General features: G+C 38.4%; 2 protein-coding genes across 2 annotated transcripts; both read right to left on the bottom strand.

Annotated features, from left to right (window-relative positions):
* Positions 1-10,657: 10,657 nt before the first annotated feature.
* On the bottom strand, positions 10,658-15,645 carry LOC137758528 (serine protease inhibitor Kazal-type 14-like). The gene is given in 5 exon segments (XM_068534544.1): positions 10,658-10,703; positions 11,657-11,768; positions 11,771-11,792; positions 14,638-14,683; positions 15,578-15,645. Coding segments are annotated over 5 exon segments (294 nt in total).
* A 2,730-nt stretch (positions 15,646-18,375) lies between these two features.
* On the bottom strand, positions 18,376-25,788 carry LOC137758935 (double-headed protease inhibitor, submandibular gland-like). The gene is made up of 4 exons (XM_068534886.1): positions 25,722-25,788; positions 25,098-25,111; positions 24,446-24,567; positions 18,376-18,451 (listed from the first exon to the last, which is right to left on the bottom strand). Exons 1-4 carry the CDS (start codon positions 25,786-25,788, stop codon positions 18,376-18,378), a joined length of 279 nt encoding a protein of 92 aa, XP_068390987.1.
* Between the last annotated feature and the right edge of the window lie 96 nt (positions 25,789-25,884).

Genomic DNA, 25,884 nt, shown 5'->3' with positions numbered 1-25,884 from the left:
GCTCCCTCCCAGGGGTGCAGGTCTTGTCCTGCTTCCTCTTTTTTTTTTTTTTTTTTTCCCATTCATCCTACTTGGTTACATGGAGAACTTTCTTGTCCTTTCAGGTGTTTGAGGTCTTCTGCTAGTGTTCAGTAGGTGTTTTGTGAGAATTGTTCCATCTGTAGAAGTATTTTTTGATGTGTTTGTGGGAGGAGGTGAGTTCCACGTCCTTCTACTCCGCCATCTTGATTGGAGCCCTGTATTATCACCATTTTAAGTGGTGAGAAGTATGTAGCTCATTGAGCATTAGCAACTTGCCTCAAAATCATATTATTGGTATGTTATGAGTTGCTCATAGGTCTAGTCAAAGTTACTGATTTAAACGGCAGTGCTTTACTGCCACCTTATGGGTAAATGGGGTTTGTTAAAAGTCCTTCAAGAGTTATTATGGTTAAAGTTGGGCATAGAGTGCCTGTAGCAGATGAAAAACGTATCTTATGAGTCATACTAAGATGTTTGTATTATAACTCACAAAAAATAGTGCTTTTTAAAGCAGATCATATTTAAATCATCATAGAATGGAGGCAGAATTATGTCTGGGAGAAGGGAATGGAGGCTGAGGTAATAAGAATATAAAAATAACCCATGAAATGTGATGAAGACTTGGATTAAATACATGTTTATGGGTTTAATTTACACTTAAGATGAAATAAGGAATATATAGAAATTATATATTGAAATTGAGTTTGAGTGAGAAAGGACTCAGAGTAGTGACATTAACTTTCATTAACTCAAAGCACATGGAGGAACACATTTAGAAAGGAAAAAATAAAATTTATATTGGATAGATTGATTTTAAAAATTCTGAGCCAGTGAAATTAAGATGTTTACTATCTGATACTAAGAAGATGGGTACAGTCTCATGATGTGAAAATGTGAGTTGTAAGTATATATAGGCAATAGAGTAATTATAGTTGTTGAGAGGGGTTGTCAAGCAGAGGAGGTGGGGATGGGTAAAGGGAAGATGGCAATGACAAAAACCTGGGACTGATCAACAATTAGGGATTTCAAACAGACAGAGGGATTTCAAAATTCAAAACAGCTGCTGCTGGTGGTGGGTGGGGAGAGAGAGGGGGGGAGAGAGAGAGAGAGAGAAAGCACAGGCAGTTGTTGTCAAAGCTAGGAACGCTAAGGGGGATGCTCCTTTCATGTTGACAATGGTAGGGTATTTGTGGAATTGATCATCTTTTAGGGGTTGCACTGAAAGGAAGGAAGTCTTGCATTTAGGTAAATATGCTCACCTCCTTTCCTTTTTTGAAAATGTCTACTCTCAAATAACAGAAAAAAATATTATTATGAAAGTTCTTACTGTTGTGTATAGGAAATTCAAGTAAACGTCTTATTATCCTCTGTGGGGGTGGGGGGAAATTGTATTATTACAGAGCATGATCTTATCTTTTGGAGTCCTTAGAAAAAGTAAAATAATGACATTGTACTCTAGTCTAGACTTTAGAAGATATCAGAGGAAAACATAAGTACAATGACATGATAAAGATAAAGCTGACTTCTACTTTCGGATAATATGGAGTAAGAGAGACCAGCTATACTTCCTACCTGAAAAGACAAAAAATCAGACAAAATATATGAAACAATGACACTGTCTAGTCAAACAATGAAGAGTGCTGATTCCTGAGAGATGGGAAACAAATATGGTAAGCTCTATGGTTGGCCTTGGTTTCTGCATTATGAGAGATTCTAGGAATAGGAAAGAGGAACCCCGATAGGGCAAGTGGATTCCCTGAATTGAGGAGACAGAGCTGAGAGGAGAGAGACCAAAGTGGCTATAGTTTGCAGGACCACGGGAGAACTGGAGAGAAAGCTCAGCAGATTACTGTTTGTGCTTATGTGTGAGGAAACTACCCAAGGCTAAGAAAGAACCACCAGAGAGGATTAGAGATAACAGAGCCCATGTCTCATACAGAGCTGGTAATGGTGCTTGTTCCTATTAGCCAGACCAGAAAACCTTATAATCCATGGTGCAATGAGTAGAGTACTCAAAAGGGTCTTGCCTCAGTCATGAGGAGTAATTAGCCCACTTAGTGAATACTGCACTGATCCCATCCAACTCTTAAAAGCAAAATTCCAGAGGATCACAATATTTCCAAGTAACTGAGCTATGTGTCAGAACAAAGCTCAGGAATATTTCTAGAAATACAAAAATATTCAGAACCAAACAAGGTAAAATTCATAATGTCTAATATCCTAAAATATAATCTATAATGAGAAGAAAAGAAGCAAACCCAGAATGGACACAGATATTAGAATTAGCAGATAGAGCCATAAAAATAGTTATTGTAACTGTATTCCAGATGTTAAAAAAAGTTAGGAACGTGGAAGATATAAATCAAACTTGTAGAGATGAAAATTAAAATGTTTGAGATGAAAAAGCTACTGAATGGTGTTAATCGAAGATGGATTACTACTGAAGGAAAAACTTTGTGAACATGAAGTCAAAGCAATAGTGTTGGAAACCAATCCTCCCTGGAGTTCTTGGTGTTCCTGCATGGCCCAGGACTCAGAGCAGTGGAAATTGACACACTATAAAGACAGAGACTGTCATTTTCCCCAGAGCTATTTGCTTTTCATATTCTAAAGATGATAGACCCAAGATGATTGTTTCCACTGATTTACCCTAAGCTCTGTATGGTAGAGACTGCGTATTCTGCCAATTCAGATGGCATCCTTCCCTTGGTGCCTCTGTAACAGATACCCAAAGTGTCAGTGGGAGAAGTCCATTGGCTTCTTTCTAATAAGATGCTGAGATAATTTTAAGAGGACCCTGGAGCCATGTGTCCCCCCATGTAATCAGCATGGTAGTTAAGGTCAAAGAGCCAACAGAACGTATAAATAATCTGACAACAGTCTTATAGGATATTCAGAGTCAAAAGAGATATTCTTTCCCAGGCCAGTAGGGAGCAAGCTGCTGAGGAAAAGAGAACGTGTTAGTTTTATGTTAGTCTTCTTTCCATATAAAGTATGTGTGTGTGTATATGTGTGTGTGTGTGTGTGTGTGTGTGTGTGTATATATATATATATATATATATATATATATATATATATATATATATATATATATATATATATATATAAAAGAGACAGAGAGAGAGAGAATATAACCCAAACAAGAACATGTCCCTATATGTTTCAAAGGTTAAAATGTGTCAAGAGTGTCAAGAGAACTTAAGAAAAAAACCAATGATCAATGGACATTCATGAATACCATTAATGTAGACCTCTTCTACGGAGAAGAGGGGGCTGGTGAAAATGTAGGGCCCTGCTGATCCAAGCCAGACATGCATAAATGCCTCTGCTTCAAAGCTGAGTCTGAAAGTGAGATTGTTTAATGTGGAAAGTAGGAAACATGAATGGCCAGGAAGAGCACAACACTCCACGTTTCCTTTTTTTTTTTAATTTTTAAATTATATTAATTTTTTTATACAGCAGGTTCTTATTAGTCATCAATTTTATACACATCAGTGTATACATGTCAATCCCAATCGCCCAATTCATCACACCACCACCACCACCCCCACCCCCCGGCCACTTCCCCTCCTTAGTGTCCATACGTTTGTTCTCTACATCTGTGCTTCAAGTTCTGCCCTGTAAACCAGTTCATCTGTAGCATTTTTCTAGGTTCCACATATATGCGTTAATATACGATATTTGTTTTTCTCTTTCTGACTTACTTCACTCTGTATGACAGTCTCTAGATCCATCCACGTCTCCACAAACGACCCAATTTCGTTCCTTTTTATGGCTGAGTAATATTCCATTGTATATATGTACCACAACTTCTTTATCCATTCGTCTGTCGATGGGCATTTAGGTTGCTTCCATGACCTGGCTATTGTAAATAGTGCTGCTACGAACATTGGGGCGCATGTGTCTTTTTGAATTATGGTTTTCTCTGGGTATATGCCCAGTAATGGGATTGCTGGATCACATGGTAATTCTATTTTTAGTTTTTTAAGGAACCTCCATACTGTTCTCGATAGTGGCTGTATCAATTTACATTCCCACCAACAGTGCAAGAGGGTTCCCTTTTCTCCACACCCTCTCCAACATTTGTTGTTTGTAGATTTTCTGATGATGCCCATTCTAACTGGTGTGGAGATGCCTCATTGTAGTTTTGATTTGCATTTCTCTAATAATTAGTAATGTTGAACATCTTTTCCTGTGCTTCTTGGCCATCTGTATGTCTTCTTCGGAGAAATGTCTATTTAGGTCTTCTGCCCATTTTTGGATTAGGTTGTTTGTTTCTTTAATATTGAGCTGAATGAGCTGTTTATATATTTTGGAGATTAATCCTTTGTCCGTTGATTCGTTTGCAAATATTTTCTCCCATTCTGAGGGTTGTCTTTTCGTCTTGTTTATGGTTTCCTTTGCTGTGCAAAAGCTTTGAAGTTTCATTAGGTCCCATTTGTTTGTTTTTGTTTTTATTTCCATTACTCTAGGAGGTGGATCAAAAAAGATCTTGCTGTGATTGATGTCAAAGAATGTTCTTCCTATGTTTTCCTCTAAGAGTTTTATAGTGTCTGGTCTTACATGTAGGTCTCGAATCCATTTTGAGTTTATTTTTGTGTATGGTGTTAGGGAGTGTTCTAATTTCATTCATTCTAATTTCATTTTACATGTAGCTGTCCAGTTTTCCCAGCACCACTTATTGAAGAGACTGTCTTTTCTCCATTGTATATCTTTGCCTCCTTTGTCATAGATTAGTTGACCATAGGTGCATGGGTTTATCTCTGGGCTTTCTATCTTGTTCCATTGATGTATGTTTCTGTTTTTGTGCCAGTACCATATTGTCTTGATTACTGTAGCTTTGTAGTATAGTCTGAAGTCAGGGAGTCTGATTCCTCCAGCTCTGTTTTTTGCCCTCAAGACTGCTTTGGCTATTCGGGGTCTTTTGTGTCTCCATACAGATTTTAAGATGATTTGTTCTAGTTCTGTAAAAAATGCCATTGGTAATTTGATAGGGATTGCATTGAATCTGTAGATTGCTTTGGGTAGTAGAGTCATTTTCACAATATTGATTCTTCCAATCCAAGAACATGGTATGTCTCTCCATCTGTTGGTATCATCTTTAATTTCTTTCATCAGTGTCTTATAGTTTTCTGCATAGAGGCCTTTTGTCTCCTTAGGTAGGTTTATTCCTAGGTATTTTATTCTTTTTGTTGCAATGGTAAATGGGAGTGTTTCCTTAATTTCTCTTTCAGATTTTTCATCATTAGTGTATAAGAATGCAAGAGATTTCTGTGCATTAATTTTGTATCCTGCAACTTTACCAAATTCATTGATTAGCTCTAGTAGTTTTCTGGTGGCACCTTTAGGATTCTCTATGTATAGTATCATGTCATCTGCAAACAGTGACAGTTTTACTTCTTCTTTTCCAATTTGGATTCCTTTTATTTCTTTTTCTTCTCTGATTGCCGTGGCTAGGACTTCCAAAAGTTTATTGAATAATAGTGGTGAGAGTGGACATCCTTGTCTTGTTCCTGATCTTAGAGGAAATGCTTTCAGTTTTTCACCATTGAGAATGATTTTTGCTGTGGGTTTGTCATATATGGCCTTTATTATGTTGAGGTAGGTTCCCTCTATGCCCACTTTCTGGAGAGTTTTTATCATAAATGGGTGTTGAATTTTGTCAAAAGCTTTTTCTGCATCTATTGAGATGATCATATGGTTTTTCTTCTTCAATTTGTTAATATGGTGTATCACATTGATTGATTTGCGTATATTGAAGAATCCTTGCGTATATTGAAGAATCCTTGCATCCCTGATCAATCCCACTTGATCATGGTGTATGATCCTTTTAATGTGTTGTTGGATTCTGTTTGCTAGTATTTTGTTGAGGATTTTTGCATCTATATTCATCAGTGATATTGGTCTGTAATCTTCTTTTTTTGTAGTGTCTTTGTCTGGCTTTGGTATCAGGGTGATGGTGGCCTCATAGAATGAGTTTGGGAGTGTTCCTTCCTCTGCAATGTTTTGGAAGAGTTTGCGAAGAATGGGTGTTAGGTCTTCTCTAAATGTTTGATAGAATTCACCTGTGAAGCCATCTGGTCCTGGACTTTTGTTTGTTGGAAGATTTTTAATCACAGTTTCAATTTCATTACTTGTGATTGGTCTGTTCATGTTTTCTGTTTCTTCCTGGTTCAGTCTTGGAAGGTTATACCTTTCTAAGAATTTGTCCATTTCTTCCAGGTTGTCCATTTTATTGGCATAGAGTTGCTTGTAGTAGTCTCTTAGGATGCTTTATATTTCTGCGGTGTCTGTTGTAACTTCTCCTTTTTCATTTCTAATTTTATTGATTTGAGTCCTCTCCCTCTTTTTCTTGATGAGTCTGGCTAGTGGTTTATCAATTTTGTTTATCTTCTCAAAGAACCAGCTTTTAGTTTTATTGATGTTTGCTATTGTTTTCTTTGTTTCTATTTCATTTATTTCTGCTCTGATCTTTATGATTTCTTTCCTTCTGCTATCTTTGGGTTTTGTTTGTTCTTCTTTCTCTAGTTCCTTTAGGTGTAAGGTTAGATTGTTTACTTGAGATTTTTCTTGTTTCTTTAGGTAGGCTTGTATAGCTATAAACTTCCCTCTTAGAACTGCTTTTGCTGCATCCCATAGGTTTTGGAATGTCGTGTTTTCATTGTCATTTGTCTCTGGGTATTTTTTGATTTCTTCTTTGATTTCTTCAGTGATCTCTTGGTTATTTATTAACGTATTGTTTAGCCTCCATGTGTTTGTGTTGTTTACGTTTTTTCCCCTGTAATTCATTTCTAATCTCATAGCGTTGTGGTCAGAAAAGATGCTTGATATGATTTCAATTTTCTTAAATTTACTGAGGCTTGATTTGTGACCCAAGATGTGATGTATCCTGGAGAATGTTCCATGCGCACTTGAGAAGAAAGTGTAATCTGTTTTTGGATGGAATGTCCTATAAATATCAATTAAATCTATCTGGTCTATTGTGTCATTTAAAGCTTCTTTTTCCTTATTTATTTTCATTTTGTATGATCTGTCTGTTGGTGTAAGTGAGGTGTTAAAGTCCCCCACTATTATTGTGTTACTGTCGATTTCCTCTTTTATAGCTGTTAGCAGTTGCCCTATGTATTGAGGTGCTCCTATGTTGGGTGCATATGTGTATATATATATATTTATTTATGTATTTTTAAATTTTTTAATATTATCAACATTTAAAAAAAATTTTTTTAAAGTATTTATTTATTTATTTATGGCTGTGTTGGGTCTTCGTCTCTGTGCGAGGGCTTTCTCCAGTTGTGGCAAGCGGGGGCCACTCTTCATCACGGTGCGTGGGCCTCTCACTATCGCAGCCTCTCCGTTGCGGAGCACAGGCTCCAGATGCGCACGCTCAGTAATTGTGGCTCACGGGCCCAGTTGCTCCGCGGCACGTGGGATCTTCCCAGACCAGGGCTCGAACCCGTGTCCCCTGCATTGGCAGTCAGACTCTCAACCACTACGCCACCAGGGAAGCCCTAAAAAAAATTTATTTATTTATTTTTGGCTGTGTTGGGTCTTCGTTTCTGTGCGAGGGCTTTCTCTAGTTGCGGCGAGCGGGGACTACTCTTCATCGCAGTGCGCGGGCCTCTCACTATCGCGACCTCTCTTGTTGTGGAGCACAGGCTCCAGATGCGCAGGCTCAGTAGTTGTGGCTCACGGGCCCAGCTGCTCTGTGGCGTGTGGGGTCTTCGCAGAGCAGGGCTCGAACCCATGTCCCCTGCATTGGCAGCTAGATTCTCAACCACTGTGCCACCAAGGAAGCCCTGCATATATATTTATAATTGTTATATCTTCCTCTTGTATTGATCCCTTGATCATTATGTAGTGTCCTTCCTTGTCTCTTATAACGTTCTTTATTTTAAAGTCTATTTTATCTGATATGAGTATTGCTACTCCAGCTTTCTTTTGATTTCCATTTGCATGGAATATCTTTTTCCATCCCCTCACTTTCAGTCTGTATGTGTCCCTAGGTCTGAAGTGGGTCTCTTGTAGACAGCATATAGATGGGTCTTGTTTTTTGTATCCCTTCAGCAAGCCTGGGTCTTTTGGTTGGAGCATTTAATCCATTCATGTTTAAGGTAGTTATCGATATGTATGTTCCTATGACCATTTTCTTAATTGTTTTGGGTTTGTTTTTGTAGGTCCTTTTCTTCTCTTGTGTTTCCCACTTAGAGAAGTTCCTTTAGCATTTGCTGTAGAGCTGGTTTGTTGGTGCTGAATTCTCTTAGCGTTTGCTTGTCTGTAAAGCTTTTGATTTCTCCATCGAATCTGAATGAGATCCTTGCTGGGTAGAGTAATCTTGGTTGTAGGTTCTTCCCTTTCATCACTTTAAGTATATCATGCCACTCCCTTCTGGCTTGTAGAGTTTCTGCTGAGAAATCAGCTGTTAACCTTATGGGAGTTCCCTTGTATGTTATTTGTCGTTTTTCCCTTGCTGCTTTCAATAATTTTTCTTTGTCTTTGATTTTTTCCAATTTGATTACTATGTGTCTCAGTATGTTTCTCCTTGGGTTTATCCTGTATGGGACTCTCTGCACTTCCTGGACTTGGGTGGCTGTTTCCTTTCCCATGTTAGGGAAGTTTTCGACTATAATCTCTTCAAATATTTTCTTGGGTCCTTTCTCTCTCTCTTCTCCTTTTGGGACCCCTATAATGCGAATGTTGTTGCGTTTAATGTTGTCCCAGAGGTCTCTTAGGCTGTCTTCATTTCTTTTCATTCTTTTTTCTTTAGTCTGTTCCGCAGCAGTGAATTCCACCATTCTGTCTTACAGGTCACCTATCTGTTCTTCTGCCTCAGTTATTCTGCCATTGATTCCTTCTAGTGTAGTTTTCATTTCATTTATTGTATTGTTCATCTCTGTTTGTTTGTTCTTTAATTTTTCTAAGTCTTTGTTAAACATTTCTTGCATCTTCTCGATCTTTGCCTCCATTCTTTTTTCCAGGGTCCTGGATCATCTTCACTATCATTATTCTGAATTCTTTTTCTGGAAGGTTGCCTATCTCCACTTCATTTAGTTGTTTTTCGGGGGTTTTATCTTGTTCCCTCATCTGGTACATAGCCCTCTGCCTTTTCATCTTGTCTATCTTTCTGTGGATGTGGTTTTTGTTCCACAGGCTGCAGGATTGTAGTTCTTCTTGCTTCTGCTGTCTGCCCTCTGGTGGATGAGGCTATGTAAGAGGCTTGTACAAGTTTCCTGATGGGAGGGACTGGTGCTGGGTAGAGCTGACTGTTGCTCTGGTGGGCAGAGCTCAGTAAAACTTTAATCCGTTTGACTGCTGATGGGTGGGGCTGGGTACCTTCACTATTGGTTGTTTGGCCTGAGGCAACCCAACACTGGAGCCTACCTGGGCTCTTTGGTGGGGCTAATGACAGACTCTGGGAGGGCTCACGCCAAGGAGCACTTCCCAGAACTTCTGCTGCCAGTGTCCTTGTCCCCACGGTGAGCCACAGCCACCCCCGCCTCTGCAGGAGACCCTCCAACACTAGCAGGTAGGTCTGGTTCAGGCTCCTCTGAGGTCACTGCTCCTTCTCCTGGGTCCCGATGCGCACACTACTTTGTGTGTGCCCTCCAAGAGTGGAGTCTCTGTTTCCCCCAGTCCTGTCGAAGTCCTGAAATCAAATCCCACTAGCCTTCAAAGTCTGATTCTCCAGGAATTCCTCCTCCTGTTGCTGGACCCCCAGGTTGGGAAGGCTGACGTGGGGCTCAGAACCTTCACTCCAGTGGGTGGACTTCTGTGGTATAAGTGTTCTCCAGTCTGTGAGTCACCCACCCAGCATTTATGGGATTTGATTTTACTGTAATTGTGCCCCTCCTACCATCTCACTGTGGCTTCTCCTTTGTCTTTGGATGTGGGGTATCTTTTGGTGAGTTCCGGTGTCTTCCTGCGATGATTGTCCAGCAGCTAGTTGTGATTCTGGTGTTCTCACAAGAGGGAGTGAGAGCACGTCCTTCTACTCCACCATCTTGGTTCAGGCAAGACTGGTAGTTCTGAGAATGCTCTTATACCTTCATTTAATTTCTAGATAGCAATTTCCTCTCAGACAAGAGCTGTGAAAGCTTAGAGCACTCTCCCAGGGTGTACTTTTTCTATACGAAGTCTGTCTTAGACAAACTAGAGCTGGTAGATGGATGACTACTCTGGTTACAGCTGCGAGGGGAAGCTCAACTGGTTATTTTAGGCATGTTTCCTATTAATTGGTTTTTTTTTTTTAATTCTAAAGGAATATGGAAGAAATTTCTGTTGTGTTCCTTGGAAGACAACCAGGAGCCTTTACATATTGATAGATTATTCCATAGTTTACAGTATCAGAGACCTGATTAAGCCCCGTGTTTGTCTCTGACCTTTGGCTCAAATGTTCATTTTGTTCTACTTCTGAGGCTTGAGACACAGATCTGAGACCCATGTTAAATGAGACTTTCAGAAAAGTTTATTTATTAGGGAGAATATGGAAGGCAGCGAATCAGTGAGGGGAGAGGTCTACAAGCTCACTAGGGGTAGCTCTCTGTCACTAAGAACACATCCAAGGAGGGGTGAGTTGCAAGAGAAGGATTTTCTCAATGGAAAGATTAAAAAAAGGTACTTCTTTCATGTCTGAGTCCACTCAGCATTTTCCATCATGCAGAAATCTAATTTTTCCCTGAGATTTCCTAAAGGAAGAATCAGAATAAATATTTCATTAATAGAGTGTCAGAGCTACAAAAATACTTGTAAAATTATCTATCACCCTTATTTTATATTTGAGGAAACTAAGAGCATAAAGGGCATTGATTACAGACAAAAGCCAGGTTATTGGGTTTCCTACCCTGTTATCCTTCCATGATTCTAAGATGCCACTGAAGATACTATGACCTATACTATAAGCTCTTTGAAAATAAGTTACTTAATCAGGCCTCAACTTATGATATATGAGGCATATCAGTCCTCATCTTACTCTGTCAATGCTCTTACACTTTGGCTGAATTCTCCATTAGTGGGGGTGGCCTGAGATGTACACATTCCTATCTCATTGCTCTTTGTGAAAATTACAAAATGATCGTTGGGTGGAGGGCCCCAGTCTGGTGCCATGGGGAGAGTTTTTCTCCCTGTGAACTTCACTGTCTTATACAGAGATCAACCCTGAAGCCACAGTTTTGTGAGACTTAGTGTCTAATCACTGATAATCATGTCACATAAATCCAAAAACTAAACTAGCCAGAGGACCCAAACTTTATAGTCACCTATCCTAGCTCAGAGTTTCAGACACATATGAAGTTGAAGATATCTGAGAGAAGGAAAAAGTACAGTTTGTTTTAAAATCAAAGAATTTCAAGGACTCAAAGGGATATTTAAAGCTTCAAGTGAAAAAAATCTATCAATTGGCATATGGGAATGCGACTGCTGAGAGAAGAAAGGGCCTAGCAAACACTACTGAGTACAGCAAGTCTGCTTTCTATTCCAGTGGGCTTTGTATTGCCACATGTTCTCCTGAGCAGGGACTGATTATTATCTGAGCAAACTGGAGCAAACTCCTGGCTTCAAGGCTGTTGTACTTGGTAGAAGAGGTAATCACCTTGCACTAAGCTTTTTCGTTGTTCTCTTCTTTTCTCCCAGTATTATTCACATGCTCTCAACACAAAAGATGCAGGGGTTTTCATAGGTTACCAAATTGTTGCCACAGATGGGTTGATATATACCAGGGCAGGGGTTCACTGTTCCATTGAACCAACTCAATCTACTTTCTTATATGGGCATTTCACCTGAAATTGAGTTGAAAAGAATGATACGATTAGAATTACACTCACAGACACCTCTGGACTTTACTAGGAAAATCTAAACATAGAATCATATCCTAGTCTGACAAAAGCTCTCTAGCTTCCCCCTCCACAAAGCAAGGGAACCAGAACCCATGTATGTCCATCAGCTAACAATGTATGTGATGCCCTTGTTGTCAGGACCTCCTGACAGGAAGAGAGAAAGGAGGCCTGCTATGCTATAGTGGGAAAAGGAAGAGTGCGTTAACAGGACAGATTTGGGAAATTTAGCTTCTCTCTCAATCTCCTTTATTCTCAGACTATTTGACCTGGAATTAGTCTTAGAGGTTTTCCGTGGCAACTCGGCTAAGGAAACTGAAGCCCCATAATTAGAAAAGATGTTTCACTGAAATCTATATGCCTTGACTTAAAATATTTATCACATCTTATCTACTAAAAAAATCTCCAAGCTAACTCTTTTCTTGAAGTTGTGAAACATGAGATCATTTAGAGTAACTCCCTGATTTTGTAGGGAAAACTGAAAACAAAGGAAGGGGCATGTCTCAGTGGCACCAGAACCCATGTCTGCTTGCAATGTTGGTATCAGTGATGGCTTGAGAGCAGTGACTCTGGGATGATTGAGCTTGTCGATGATAGTCTCAGGGGCTCTATGATTACCATAAGATAGGTAGATAAAGTACCTCTAATACAAGGTGGGAAGGAGTTTGGGCTGAGTATTTAGAGAAAGAGGGATCATATATGAACTCTTCTCCCTTCTTCCCTTATCCAACACCACCACCATGGCCAGGCCACCACCATCTGTCTGTCACCCAACTAATCCCTCCACTTTCTCCTTTCCTCTGTAGCCTCTAATTTCTGTAATTTAAACATCCATTGAATCATATTACTCCTGTACTTATGCTCTTTTAATTGCATTTCACTGCACATAAAAAATTTCTTCTTAGTATAAGCTAAAAGACCCTATGTGATCTGTACCCTTCTGACTTTTCCAACCTTGCCTTATACCACCTTGCTCTTTGCCATTTTCCATGGGGTTTTTTTTTTGTCTTTTTTTAAATTTTGTTTTGTTTTTGCTTCAAATGCTCCATTGTCCCTCCATCTTAGAGTCTTGTGGTTTGTCATGACCACCCCATCAAATGTATTGTCTTTTTCTTGAACCTAAACTCATTCTACGTTCAGAGCTCAGGTTATGACCTACTTTCTCAGAGAAATTTCCCAAAATACAATCCCAACTTTCCATTCCTTTTTAAGTACCTCTAATCAGTGTGTAATAAAGCGTTTGTACAATTATTTGACTAATTCCACACTCCAAAGAATTATAAGCCCATAAGGGTAAGGTCTGTTTCTGATTAGACTAACCTTTGTGTGTCCAGCACATATATTGGCACTTAGTCTTGCTCTATAAATATGTGCAAAATCAGTACGATATAAGATAGTTCAAACTGAATGAATATAGTCAAATAATAGCAAGAATAGTATCATCTGTAAATATAGCTTTTCTTTCTCTTTAGAGTAGAATGTATATTCATCAGGTGAGTAGGCTATGTATTCATCTGCTGTGTAACTATAACATCTGCTGCACCCTCTCCCTCCCTCTCTGTGTTCCAGTCACACAGGTCTTTAATCAGTGACTCAAGTAGGTAAATCTTCCTCACTGCTTTCCATCTGGGTGGCTCCTTCTCACCCTTCACATCTCAGATATCCCCATGCCCAAGAAGCCTTCACTGATCACATTGTTGATAGTAGTATCTCTACTTTCAATAGATATTCTCTATTGTATCATCCTATTTCTTTCATTTATAGAATTATTTATAGAATTTACTATAAAAACAGTCACTCTCTTCCTTTTTTCTGGCTATTTTTGTAAGCTTCATGAGAAAATAAGTAAGAATGAGTAAGCTTATTTTTGTTCATAAATTGATGGACAAGTGGAGGACTACTCTTGCAGGCAACCTTCTTGAGAGGAAAAATCTAGGACTCAACTCTATGAGGCTAGAGTATAAATCCTGGACAAATTCTATAGACTTTTTTGCTGGAGCTATAGCCTCTGACAGGTTCTGCACTCTGATCTATGGGTCCCTTGAAGGCCAAGCTGCCCTCAAAACATCTTTCTCACCAGTCAACTCATGAATGTATTTTTTTAAGAAGTAAAATTTAAAATTTACTAATGAGACAAAAGCTTGAAGTGCAAATGCTCCTGAAGTGAAGGAGTACAGTGATGCAAATCCACATCAAAAAACCAAAAAAATCTTTCATTTCACCGTTTCCCCCATTTATTAAACATTTATTTTACCCCACAATATATTCAGTGCTCAGAGGTATAGCTGAAAATGAAAAAGGTGTCTCTGTCACTTTGCCCTCATACAAGTTGGAAACAGAATTTGAGGCTCTGTTCAGAGATTTCCTGTTCCTTCACATTACCTCAGTCTATATCTTAGAGTTGGCGTTTGCCATTCACAACTCCCGTAGGCATTCTCTGCATATCACAGGGCAGTTAGGAGCATTCTTTCCACCAAACTGTGGGCCCCTCCAGAGCAGAAACCATGTTATGCACAAGTCTGTGGGCATATAAGAACCTGCCCTGCCCCCTGGCAACCGCCAGTGTCCATAAACCTTTTCCAGGCACTACCGAGGGCTCTGTGGTATACCTATGACCAAATCTCAGCTTGGTTCCCAGTTTGGGTTACTCTCCTCTGAGCTCCTATACCTACAGTGTACCTGCCACATTCATGTAACATTGAAGAACATCACTTGCCTCAGTAAGGTTCTAAAATAGTAATTCCAAAGAAAACTCAGAGTCTTGTTCCCAGGAAATTTAGAGGAAAATTACCTTAATATTTCCATGTGGTGGCCACCAGTGTGGAGGGCCTGAAACCATAACAAATGAAAATAGTTAAAGAATCTAGTATCTGGTAAGTCATAGCTTAATTTGTTGACAGAATAAAAGAGTTCTAATGTAGTACCAAGAAAGCTTGCAATAATTGAAAACATTATTTCATTTATACATATATTCATTCATTTTTTTAAAATGTGGGGTAACTCTTTTACTCCTGGTAGATAATCAGCAGCAGATTATATAGGTGCATCACTGCCAGTCCAGTGTACCAAATAATTTTTTGATTAACAGTAATTAGCCTGGGCTTGAGAGGATTCAGAGCTGACAGCCAATATATGAAAGAAATGAAGAAATGCTAGAACTTTCAAGAGATCTTTTAACCCAATCCCCATATCTTATGAAATGCCCAAGAATTCATGGCAGATATGTAAGAAGACTAAATGCCCAAGAATTCATGGCAGATATGTAAGAAAACTAAGCTCTTCAGTCTTTGAAGCTAGGTTGCTTTACATGACTTCTCTAAAAAAGGACACAAAAGATAATGACCCAGTCAAATATATGGCAGAGCATTTTCAAAAGTTCTGAATTTTTGTGATGCACTGTGGTGGAGGCATATTGCCAGTCACTTTCACACGTTACCTCACCCAGTCACCCAAGCCCCTGGTCCCCACAAGTTAGGTCTTATAGTCTGCATTAATAGATGGGAAAGCTAAGGCCCCTGCCCATTGGCCCAGAGCCTTTTTTTTTTTTTTTTTTTTTGATCACACTCCATTGTCTGTCTCTCTATATATACAGATATATAAGTATAGTAAAATGATACACTTAATAAAAATATATATACACAAAAATCTCAAAGCATTCTCTTCCAGATTATCATGTCACAGCCCAGCAGTCAACCTTACATCCCTGCCCAAAACAGCTACATTACTCACCAGAAGGTAACGTCAAATGTATCAGGATAAAGAACAGAAGTGAGCAGAGTACTGGGAAGGATTTGGCCATTTTTCCTCCTGGTGTGTGCTTAGAATAATGCTCTGAGATACTGCTTCAGGATGTTGCCTTTTGATACAATCACCAAAGAAGAGGTTATCAGGATATTAAGACCACTTTTGAAGTGAATATTCATCTCCAGTATACCTATTGTATGCTCCTTCTCCGAGAACAAATGCCCAGGAATAGTTAAACTTTGGTTAGTTATAAATAAATGTATAGATCTCAGTGACAGACCTGTGACTACTTAGAAGACAGAAGTAAATCAGAGGTTACTGTTTGGGAATAATTGTATTATGTTAGAATGGAGGTATTTTAAGTGTCTTGAAAAGGCACCTTACCTGACGATTCTCTCAAAATTTTTTTGTTTGAAAGGATACAAAGAAAATGATGAGGCCGCTAGAGGCTTCTAGACAACAAGAGCTTCTCAATAGAGGAAGCAGGTCTGTACTTGGTCATGAAGCAGAGAATGCCTCTTGGAATTAAGATAAAGATTTCTAATACTCCAGGCCTGCTTGGCTGTGCTGAGAATCTTCTGACTTGGAAAGCTAAACCCTGTTGGAGCATTCTGAGAGACTGTATAGGGAGAAAAAAAGAAATACTCTTATCTCACAGGAGTTCCAAAGCTATTTTCATCCAGACACAGAAAGGGAGAATTCAGTGAGCAAATCCTCCCTTGGGATTGCCTTTCCTTGTAGCAGCCTTTCCGACCCTAAAGAATGGTATATGGAGGTTCCAGGTCCTGACCAAAGACCACATTGAATTCTCCCTGTCTTCCTGATCCTGCAAAAGTGACCTGGTCCTCCCTGTGTCCTAGAGGCCTTTTTCTGTGCTCTGTAGCATATGTTGATAGGTAATATACATGAACTCCTTGCCTTTATGCTATTTGTTATCTGAGACACTGAAATGTTTCCACAGTACTCCACTCTCCAGGATGTCTGGAGGCTCCTGGCACAATGTCCAGAGCTGTCTGCTTGGCCCGCTCCTGAGACAGTCTATGACTCCATGTTTTTCTAAATACATCCCCATCTCTTCCTGACATCTTCCCTGGATTCTTTTAGGAATGGAGCTTCAACAGTGGAAGATCCAGCTGTACCAGAACACAATGCCAGATACCCACTCTCCCTACAACGTGTACCCAGGTTGACTCACCTCATAAAGGAAGTGAGATGTAATGTAATTCTTTGTGGCTGGTGCCTCTCCTTTAAGGAGCATGTGTTAGAGCCTCAAGAGAGGATAGAATAGCTGTGTAGGAGAGAGAAGGCACTGACGCGTTGTGTGCTGGGCTGAGCAGGCCCTGGGAGGCCAAACATTTAGGATGAGTCAAAGACAAACTCAGCAGGAGGTGTTGGGGAAGGGAGCACAGAGATGCCTACAAGACTTGGGGGGTGGGAACAGATCGCTGGCCAGGGCAGCCCTGGGTGGGCAATCCAAAGAGGCAATAGCAGAAGAAACATACCACAGTAGGAAAGAGCGTAGAAGAAGTATCGAATGTTCCAAAACAATAATTAGCGCCTTTGGCCAGAATGAAAAATGTGGAAACAGCTGAGGAAGAGAGGAGGTTGCAGTGACAGATGAGGCCTGTGGATGCCATTTGCAGTGGGTCCAGCCTTGTCCTGTAGCAATCCAGACCTTTACAGCTTTGTAACAAGGAAGATACCTTTATCATAGCTGGGTTTCCTCCTAATTTCTGAACTTCCTGCCTCTATGTTACATTTTGTAGAAAACAATTCTTCTTATGTCAAGGAAATACAAGTATAGTCTAGAAAATTCAAAAAGTAGAAATATTAGAAAAGAAATAAAAAGACAAGAAACCTCAAAACCCATAGATAACTGTGAAACATAAACTGTATTGAATTATATCATTCCAGTTTTTTTTAAAAAATCTGTATATACATACAGAGATGAACATATATATGTGTTCTTGTCATATTTAATCAAAGTTTTGTAGTATATATTGTTTTACACTTTTGTGACTTAGAAATGTACTGTGACATTTTCTTGATCTTAAATATAGTCATATAGAACATGAATTTAGATGCCTAGTGTCATATTCTATCACATATGTGGATTTTTATTATATTAATATTCTTCCATAGTTGCTCAATTAGGCTGATTTCAATTTCATTATTTTTAACAATACTGGAATGAACAAATTTTTATTTACCTCAGTTAATTTGTCTCATTACTTCATTTCAATAAAAGCATAAAAACAGACCTACTGGAAACTTCCAGAAAGGACCTGGGTCACTTAGAATATGAAAGAAGTGGTTTTCATCCAACCTGTGGGCTCTGTAAGTCTAATATGGAACAATTTGAAAATACCCTGTCACCTTCCTAAGTAAATTGGTCATCTCCCAGTTCAGAGAGGTAGAGACATCCCATTGTTTAGGAAGGATTCTGGACATAAAAGCAAAAGATCAAGTTACAATATTTTTGTCAACTTGAAAAGTAATTTTTCCTCTCTGGATGCAATTTTCCCATTTGCACAATGGGGTAATCAAACCTTCCTTAAGGAACTCTTCGGAGGTTTAAGTGAGCTAACATTTAAACAGCTTGGAAAACTGCCTGCCTCGGCTACTGATATGGGCTTTATAGGCTCAGAACCACAGATTCACTGCATTGTATGAGTATTCAAAGGTAATAATGAGCGTGAAATTACTTCCCACCTGATAACAAATAATTTACATTTTTCTCAACTTTGCTTTGTCACAGATTTTGTTATTAGCAGGGTATCACTGGTTAAATGAGTTCCCGTAGGCCTTCTACTGTCTGGGATTCTGGTTTGTCAGGAGTTGTATGGGCACTGGAAATATAGCTGTGAAAAAGCATGGCATATTCTTTACCTTAATGGAGCTTATACCTTGGCAAGAGAATATTATTAAGTAAATAATTACTCGTGGAAGGCAGACTTGAGGAAGCAAATTTTAACATTTGAGTTTCCTGACTCTTGTGACATTCCAGTATGAATTATGGCCCCCCTGATTCTCATCCATAACAGCAATGAGAAATCAAACAATAATTTCCACAAATCCAATATATTGACTAGGTAAAAGTGAAGCAAACTTTCCTAAGATAAAAGGAATTGCATATTATCAATATGTGACCCTGTTTAATAGCTGCAAAAATAAGATAACGGAGAGAGGTCTACAAACAGTATTTAATCCTGTAGATTAAATACATAAAGGAAAATACATAGAAGAGGAAAAAAATCAAGCTAAAATATTTTTAGCTTTTCCAAATTCCTCCAAATTCCAGTTGAACTAATTAATATTGGGAGAGGAGAGTAAATAAGACTGAGGGATCACATCTTCCTCAGAGAATCCTTAGTCTTTGACTTCCTCATCATCTCTCATACCCATGGTTGAATTCCAGAAGCTACAATTTGGGGCTTTGTTCCTAGATGTCAGGCTTCTATTCCTAGCTATGAAATAATTCAGTTTGTATGTTCCAGTGTCACCTCAAACGAATATTTTAAAAAACCAACTCCTCACTCTACAGTCCAAAGCAGATTCTTTTTTTTAAGTTTGTTTTTTTTTGAAGTATAGTTAATTTACAATGTTGTGTTAGTTTCAGGTGTACAGCAAAGTGATTCAGTTATATATATATATTATAATACATGTAACATATATACTTTTTCAGGTTCTTTTCCATTATAGGTTATTACAAGGTATTGAATATAGTTCCCTGTGCTATACAGTGGGTCCTTGTTGTTTATCTGTTTCATATATAGCAGTGTATATTTGTTAATCTGAAACTCCTAATTTATCCCTCCCCCACCCTTTCCCCTTTGGTAACTGTAAGTTTGTTTTCTGTGTCTGTCTGTCTCTGTTTTTTAAACAAGTTCATTTGTATCATTTTTGTTCTTTAGATTCCATGTGCAAGTGATATCATATGATATTTATCTTTCTCTACCTGACTTCACTTAATATGATAATCTCTAGGTACATCCGTGTTGCTGCAAGTGGCATTATTTCATTAATTTTTATGGCTGAGTAATATTCCATTGTATACATGTACCACATCTTCTTTATCCATTCATCTGTCAATGGACCTTTAGATTGTTTCCATATTTTGGCTATTGTGAATAGTGCTGCTGTGAACATAGGGGTGCATGTATCTTTTTGAATTATAGTTTTGTCCAGATATATGCCCAGAAGTGGGATTGCTGGATCATATGGTAGCTCTATTTTTAGTTTTTAAAGAACCCTCCATACGTTCTCTATAGTCGCTGCACCAATTTGCATCCCCACCAACAGTGTAGGAGGGTTCTCTTTTCTCCACACCCTCTCCAGCATTTTTAATGATGGCCATTCTGACTTGTGTGAGGTGATAGCTCATTGTAGTTTTGATTTGCATTTCTCTAATAATTAGCAATGTTGAGCATCTTTTCATGTGCCTGTTGGCCATCTATATGTCTTCTTTGGAGAAATGTCTGTTTAGGTCATCTGCCCATCTTTTGATTGAGTTGTTTTCTTTTTTTTGTTTTGTTTTGTTTTTGATATTAAGCTATATGAGCTGTTTGTATACTTTGGAAATTAATCCCTTGTCAGTCGCATCATTTGCAAATATTTTCTCCCATTCTGCAGGTTGTCTTTTCATTTTGTTTATAGTTTTCTTTGCTGTGCAGAAGCTTTTAAGTTTAATTAGGTCCCATTTGTTTATTTTTACTTTTATTTCCATTACTCTAGGAGACGGGTCCAAAAACATTACTGCGATTTATGTCAAACTGTGTTCTGCCTATGTTTTCCTCTAAGAGTTTTATAGTATCCAGTCTTACATTTAGCTCTTTAATCCATGTTGAGTTTATTTTTGTATATGATGTTAGAGAATGTTCTAAGTTTTTTCTTTTACATGTAGCTGTCCAATTTTCCCAGCGTCACTTAGTGAAGAGACTGTCTTTTCTCCATTTTACATTCTTGACTCATTTGTTGAAGATTAATTGACCATAGGTGTGTGGCCAAAGCAGATTCTTACCACCTTTAGGGATGTGAAAATCCTTCACAGGATTTAACCTAAGACTGCATGTTCTCCAGTAGAAAGGAAAGTCAATTCCACTGCCCAAACCATAGAACTTTCACAGTCTAGTCCATTCTTTAACCAATTATAACTCCACCACAGTACTAAGCTGCCATTCTTTAGGTCCCCAGAGCTGTTTCTCCATCACAGGAAGGCCACCACACAAGTGATCTGTCCCACCCTGGACCGTAGGGGAAAGTCTTTCCCTTCTCAGGATTTTTTATTGAAGCCACAGGACAACATTGTCCAGACTTGCATATCTGCCTAGGAAAATTTTGTTTAGACAAAAGCAGAGTTGACGTAAGTAAACTCGCTTTTTCAATTTATAGGTTAAAAAAGAAAATTATGTAATTATTGTATAATTACATATATTTTTAAAACATAGGTTATATAATGTACTCTACAATATATCCACTCAACAATATGTAGACTTTGTCATTGTTGTTGTTTATAGTTAAGCAAATTATTTATTATTATAGGATCAACACCCATGTGCCCACCATTCCAGTCATGAGCTAGAATGACCATCATCCTAAAAGTCTCGCATGTGTTACTGCCTGAATATTTGTATCCCCCCAGAATTCATATGTTGTAGTCAATCCTCAATGTGATGGTATTAGGAGGTAGAACTCTTAAGAGATGATTAGGTCGTGAACGCATAGCCCTCATGAATGGAATTAGTGCCCTTATGAAACAGTGTCCGGAGAGCAACCTTGCCTCTTCTACCATGGGAAGACACAGCAAGAAGATAGTAGACTGTGAACCTGGAAGTGGGCTCTTACCTGACACCAGATCTTCTGGTGCCTTGATCTTGGACTTCTAGAACTGTGAGAATATAAATTCCTATTGTTTAAGTCACCCAATCTGTGGTATAGACAATTCCCTACTTATGATGGTTCAAATAACAATTTTTTGACTTTATGGTGATGTGAAAGCAATATGCATTTAGTAGAAACTGTACTTTGAAATTTGATCTTTCCCTGAGCTAGTGATAAGCAGTACAATACTCTCTTGTGATGCTGAGCAGTGAGCCACAGCACCCAAGTCAGCCATACAGTCACCAGGGTAAACAATCCGTATGTTGACAACTATTCTGTACCCATACAACCATTCTGTTTTTCACTTTTGCAGTATTCAATAAATTACATGAGCTATTCAACACCTTATTATTTTATAAAATAGGCTGTGTGTTATATGATTTTGCCCAACTGTAGGCTAATGTAAGTGTTCTGAGCACATTTAAGGTAGGCGAGGCAGGTAGGTTAGGTGCATTTTCAGCGTATGATATTTTCAATTTATGATGGGTTTATCGGGATGTAACCCCACCCTAAATGGAGGAGGATCTGTATTTTGTTACGGCAGCCTGGCATACTAATACACTAGCTCATTGTATGACTAACAGCACCCTCACTCACCCTCCACATTGATGCCAGAGTGATATTTTTAGAAACCAAATCCGATCTTGTTCAAATATTTAACTGATTCCATCAACAGAAAGCCCCCTCATGACCCATGCTTATCTCTCCAGTCTCATCTGCTCTGCCTTTTATCCCAGCTGAATTTAAGGACTGAATTCCCAGTGTTTCCTGCTCCTGAACATCCCTGTGCTTTGCTTCTCGTATTTATCCTACTTTGCATGACCTTACCCACTTCATCCATCAGACTGACCCCGACTTCTCCTTCAAATATCAGTTTACTTATGTAACAGTTTCATGGCGACATTTCTCTCCCTCACCCACCACAATGGGTTAGGTGCCCATCCTTAAAATGAACTCTCTTTATTACCACAACCCCCTGTTTGCCGTTCTCTTATAGTATCACATTTCAAACTCTATTAAAATTATTGACTTTCCACTCACATAGCTCTTTACCCCTAAATTATCTCTACATTTGTGTTCTTGAATTTTTTTCGTGCTTTTTTAAATAACTTTTTTTACTGTTATTAGTGTTCTTAAGTCCCTAATGTTCTTTTCTTAACCTGCTAATTAGTTGCAGTATTAGAAAATAACCACATGTATATCAATCTGCCCAGTTAAGGGCTACGAATAAAGTTTGTGGAGTCTTCCTCTGGGTAAATAAATTATACTTCAGGTTTTCTGTTTAGGCTGGCCAGGTGTCTTATCTATGACTACTCATAGTCATAGATAATTTCTAGAATACATATCTGAAAATAGTTTTTCTCGATGAAAGTGAGAAATTGTTAAAACATTTTATATTAAGAATGAATAAAATTTCTGTGTATACTTACACATTCATCATCATGAAGTTTCCTAAGTTGAGATCCTTTCTATCTGGAAAAGTAGATTTTATTGAATAGGTAATACAGTTATTTGATATTTCATAATCTATGGAGTAAAACATAGTCATATGTCATTCTGTGTTGTCTGACCTGAACTGAGAATGAAGAGTGCTGGTTAATATTCTACCCTAGTTAGCTGATATTTACCATTAACATCTTTGATAGATGATCATTTTGCAAACAAATAAAAATATAAAAAATAATATCAACATTAAAAGGAGATTGGGCACTTTTAAAATAGTCCACGAATATTCAGATGGAAATCAAAAGCATAATATACTGTGCAAACATTTTTGCAGTTTTAAAAGAAAATGTGCACACATACATCTCTGGCACTTACAATTTATGTAATTTTGTTACAGTCATTTCTCCTTTCTGAGTATTAGATTTCTTCCTTCTAAAAAGAAGATATGAAGTAATATAATCAATACCATCTCAGTCTTCAGTCTCTGATGGTTTTATTAGGGCATGAATTTGCATATCCTGAGAGACTTTATTTTGGATAACACTTGCTATTATATTTGACTGTAAATTTTCAGAAGGGCTAGAAAAGAAGGAGGAAAATGATAAAAAGGAAGAAGAGCTTATTTCTTTGAGTATTCACTCTGTGTCAGCTGCTTAGCTAAGGTTTGACATGTTTTATCACAGTGAATCCTAAACACTATTATAATTTCTGTCTTACTGAATACAGAAGTGTGTAGCTGATTGGGTATTTGCCTAATGTCACAGATATACTAACTGCAGCGTGGATTCTAATCCAGATGTCTGACACCAAAGCCCGTGATTTTAACTACTAATCAGAAAGGAGTGAATTCAAGTTGTTGGAATGAAAAAAAAAAAAAAGTTGTTGGAATGGCTGGTAATAACCATTCTTAAAGTCTCCTAGAAGCTGAGATGTTGTTTATAGTGAGGACTTAATATTTAATGGGTGGGGCTGGTGGCGGTGAGGATTCCAACTAATTCCAACTATGCGTTTGGGCTTTCATTCTCTTCCCTAGACTTTTCCGGACAATCAGGGAAGCAACATGATTCTCCTCTGGGGTATGAAGAATAGATCAGTCTTATAACAGTGTCCATGGCTAACAGCCCAAATAGAGACAGCTGTCTTCTGAGTTTCCACTAAGTGATAAGAAAGATATAACACAGGAGATTCATGAAACTTTGACCAAGAATACATTTCCTGCCTGAGACCCAGTTTCCTTAAATGTAATGTGGGAATAAAGATGTCTATATGTAACAGCTAATCTGAGGGACATTGTATAATATAAATGAGAATTTGGCTGGATAGCAAAGAAATATATATGCATATATATCCTTACATATAGCTATTTTTTTTTTAAAACAAAGCAATGTCCAAAGAGTACTGGAGGATCATGACAAAAGGTAAGATTTGTCAAACCATGTTTTTAAAAACCAAGCAGATTTTGGCCAATGTGAATTTTGTGATCGTAGAACAAAAGCAAAACAGGGCTACAAATTGAGTACTATACTTACTGATTTAGCATACAAAACATGCATTCATTACTGTGAGTTTTCTGATCTATGCCACATAATGGTCTCCATTCCCTTGTGCGTGCAATCCTGGCACTTCTTCTGTTGTATTTGGTGCAGTCCACCTGTAATTGGAAGAAAAATAATACCCTACATTCTCTTCCTTCAATTCTGCCGTCATTCTCATATTGAGATGGTAAAGAGGGAGAAGAGAGTAGGAAGAGTACTAGACTCTTCAACTTTTCAGCAAACATGTCTAGAAGATCTTTTATGGACCAGGTGCTGTGCTGCAAAAATAAATCAGACCTAGAATAGTCCTTAAATGACAATTAGCAGTTTAAGAAGGAAATATTAATCTCTCTTTTTAGGGTTATAATGAGAGTCCAGTGGGATAATGAATGTGAAAAATACTGAGAAAAGTTTAAAATGCTACCCAAAGGTAAAAGTTTACTTTATCTGCTCTTCTCCTTTTGCAAGGAGATTGATTTTGCAACCTTTAAAGAAAGAAACACCACCAGGAAAGTACAGTAGGAACAGTTTTACATCCTAGGGAATTATTTCAGCCCACTGTGAGTCAGTTTAGCTACTTTCATGACTCATTTACACATTAGCTCTGATTTCATTTTGACCAAGAGCATGCCGAAAAGGTACTCACCTCTGTCCCTATTGCTTGATCACCAGAAGAGAGTAGGATGAGATTCATTTCGAAAGAAGGAATTGGAGAAATAGTAAAATCCACAGTTAGAAATGCAAAGCTGAATTCATTGTTTCATTGTTCATAGTAACTAAAACGCATTTCCCAACATCCCTTGCCCAGGCCAGACCTAAAAGAGGTCACTTCTTTACTCAGGGCCAACTCAGGGGCAAGTCAGAGATATATGATCCTGACCAAAAAAAAAAAAAAAAAAAATGAGGTGGTGGGGGGAATCTCTGGTCATTGGAGAAAGGGCTGTCATAGGTATCCAGGAGATCCTGTGGGCATGCCCAGGGTAGAGTTGGGGTTATGGTCTCAAAGTTGTATAGGTGGTTTCTGAAAGGCCAAGTCAGAAACCTGGAAGATCCTGATGAGGAACTGAGCAGAAAGCTCACAATCTTTTTATTCTTCTCAGTCTCTCTTCCTCTTCCTCAAGGTCTGTTTCACCCCCACTCTGTGGATTAGACCAATCCAAATAGATGTCTTCTAAATTTTCTTTTGACTTTAACATTCTGTAATTACTGAAGGCTGAATATGTTGCAGTTAACGTAAAAGCATGAATATTATAAAGGAATCCTAACTTACCAGGTGGAGTGACAGCCCATGTAGTGGCTGCCACAGCAAGGATGACAAAAGCAGTGATACTCTTCATAGTGATGATGAATGAGGGTAGTAGAGAGATGCTGCTCTGAGGCAAGAAGTTCAGAGAGAAAGAGAGAAACAGCAGTCTGCCAAATACACATATATA

This window comes from Eschrichtius robustus, chromosome 2, assembly GCF_028021215.1.
Source record: "Eschrichtius robustus isolate mEscRob2 chromosome 2, mEscRob2.pri, whole genome shotgun sequence".
NCBI classification, from domain to species: Eukaryota; Metazoa; Chordata; class Mammalia; order Artiodactyla; family Eschrichtiidae; genus Eschrichtius; species Eschrichtius robustus.
Note: the sequence above shows the minus strand (reverse complement) of the source record. Positions and strands in the feature narration are given on the sequence as shown.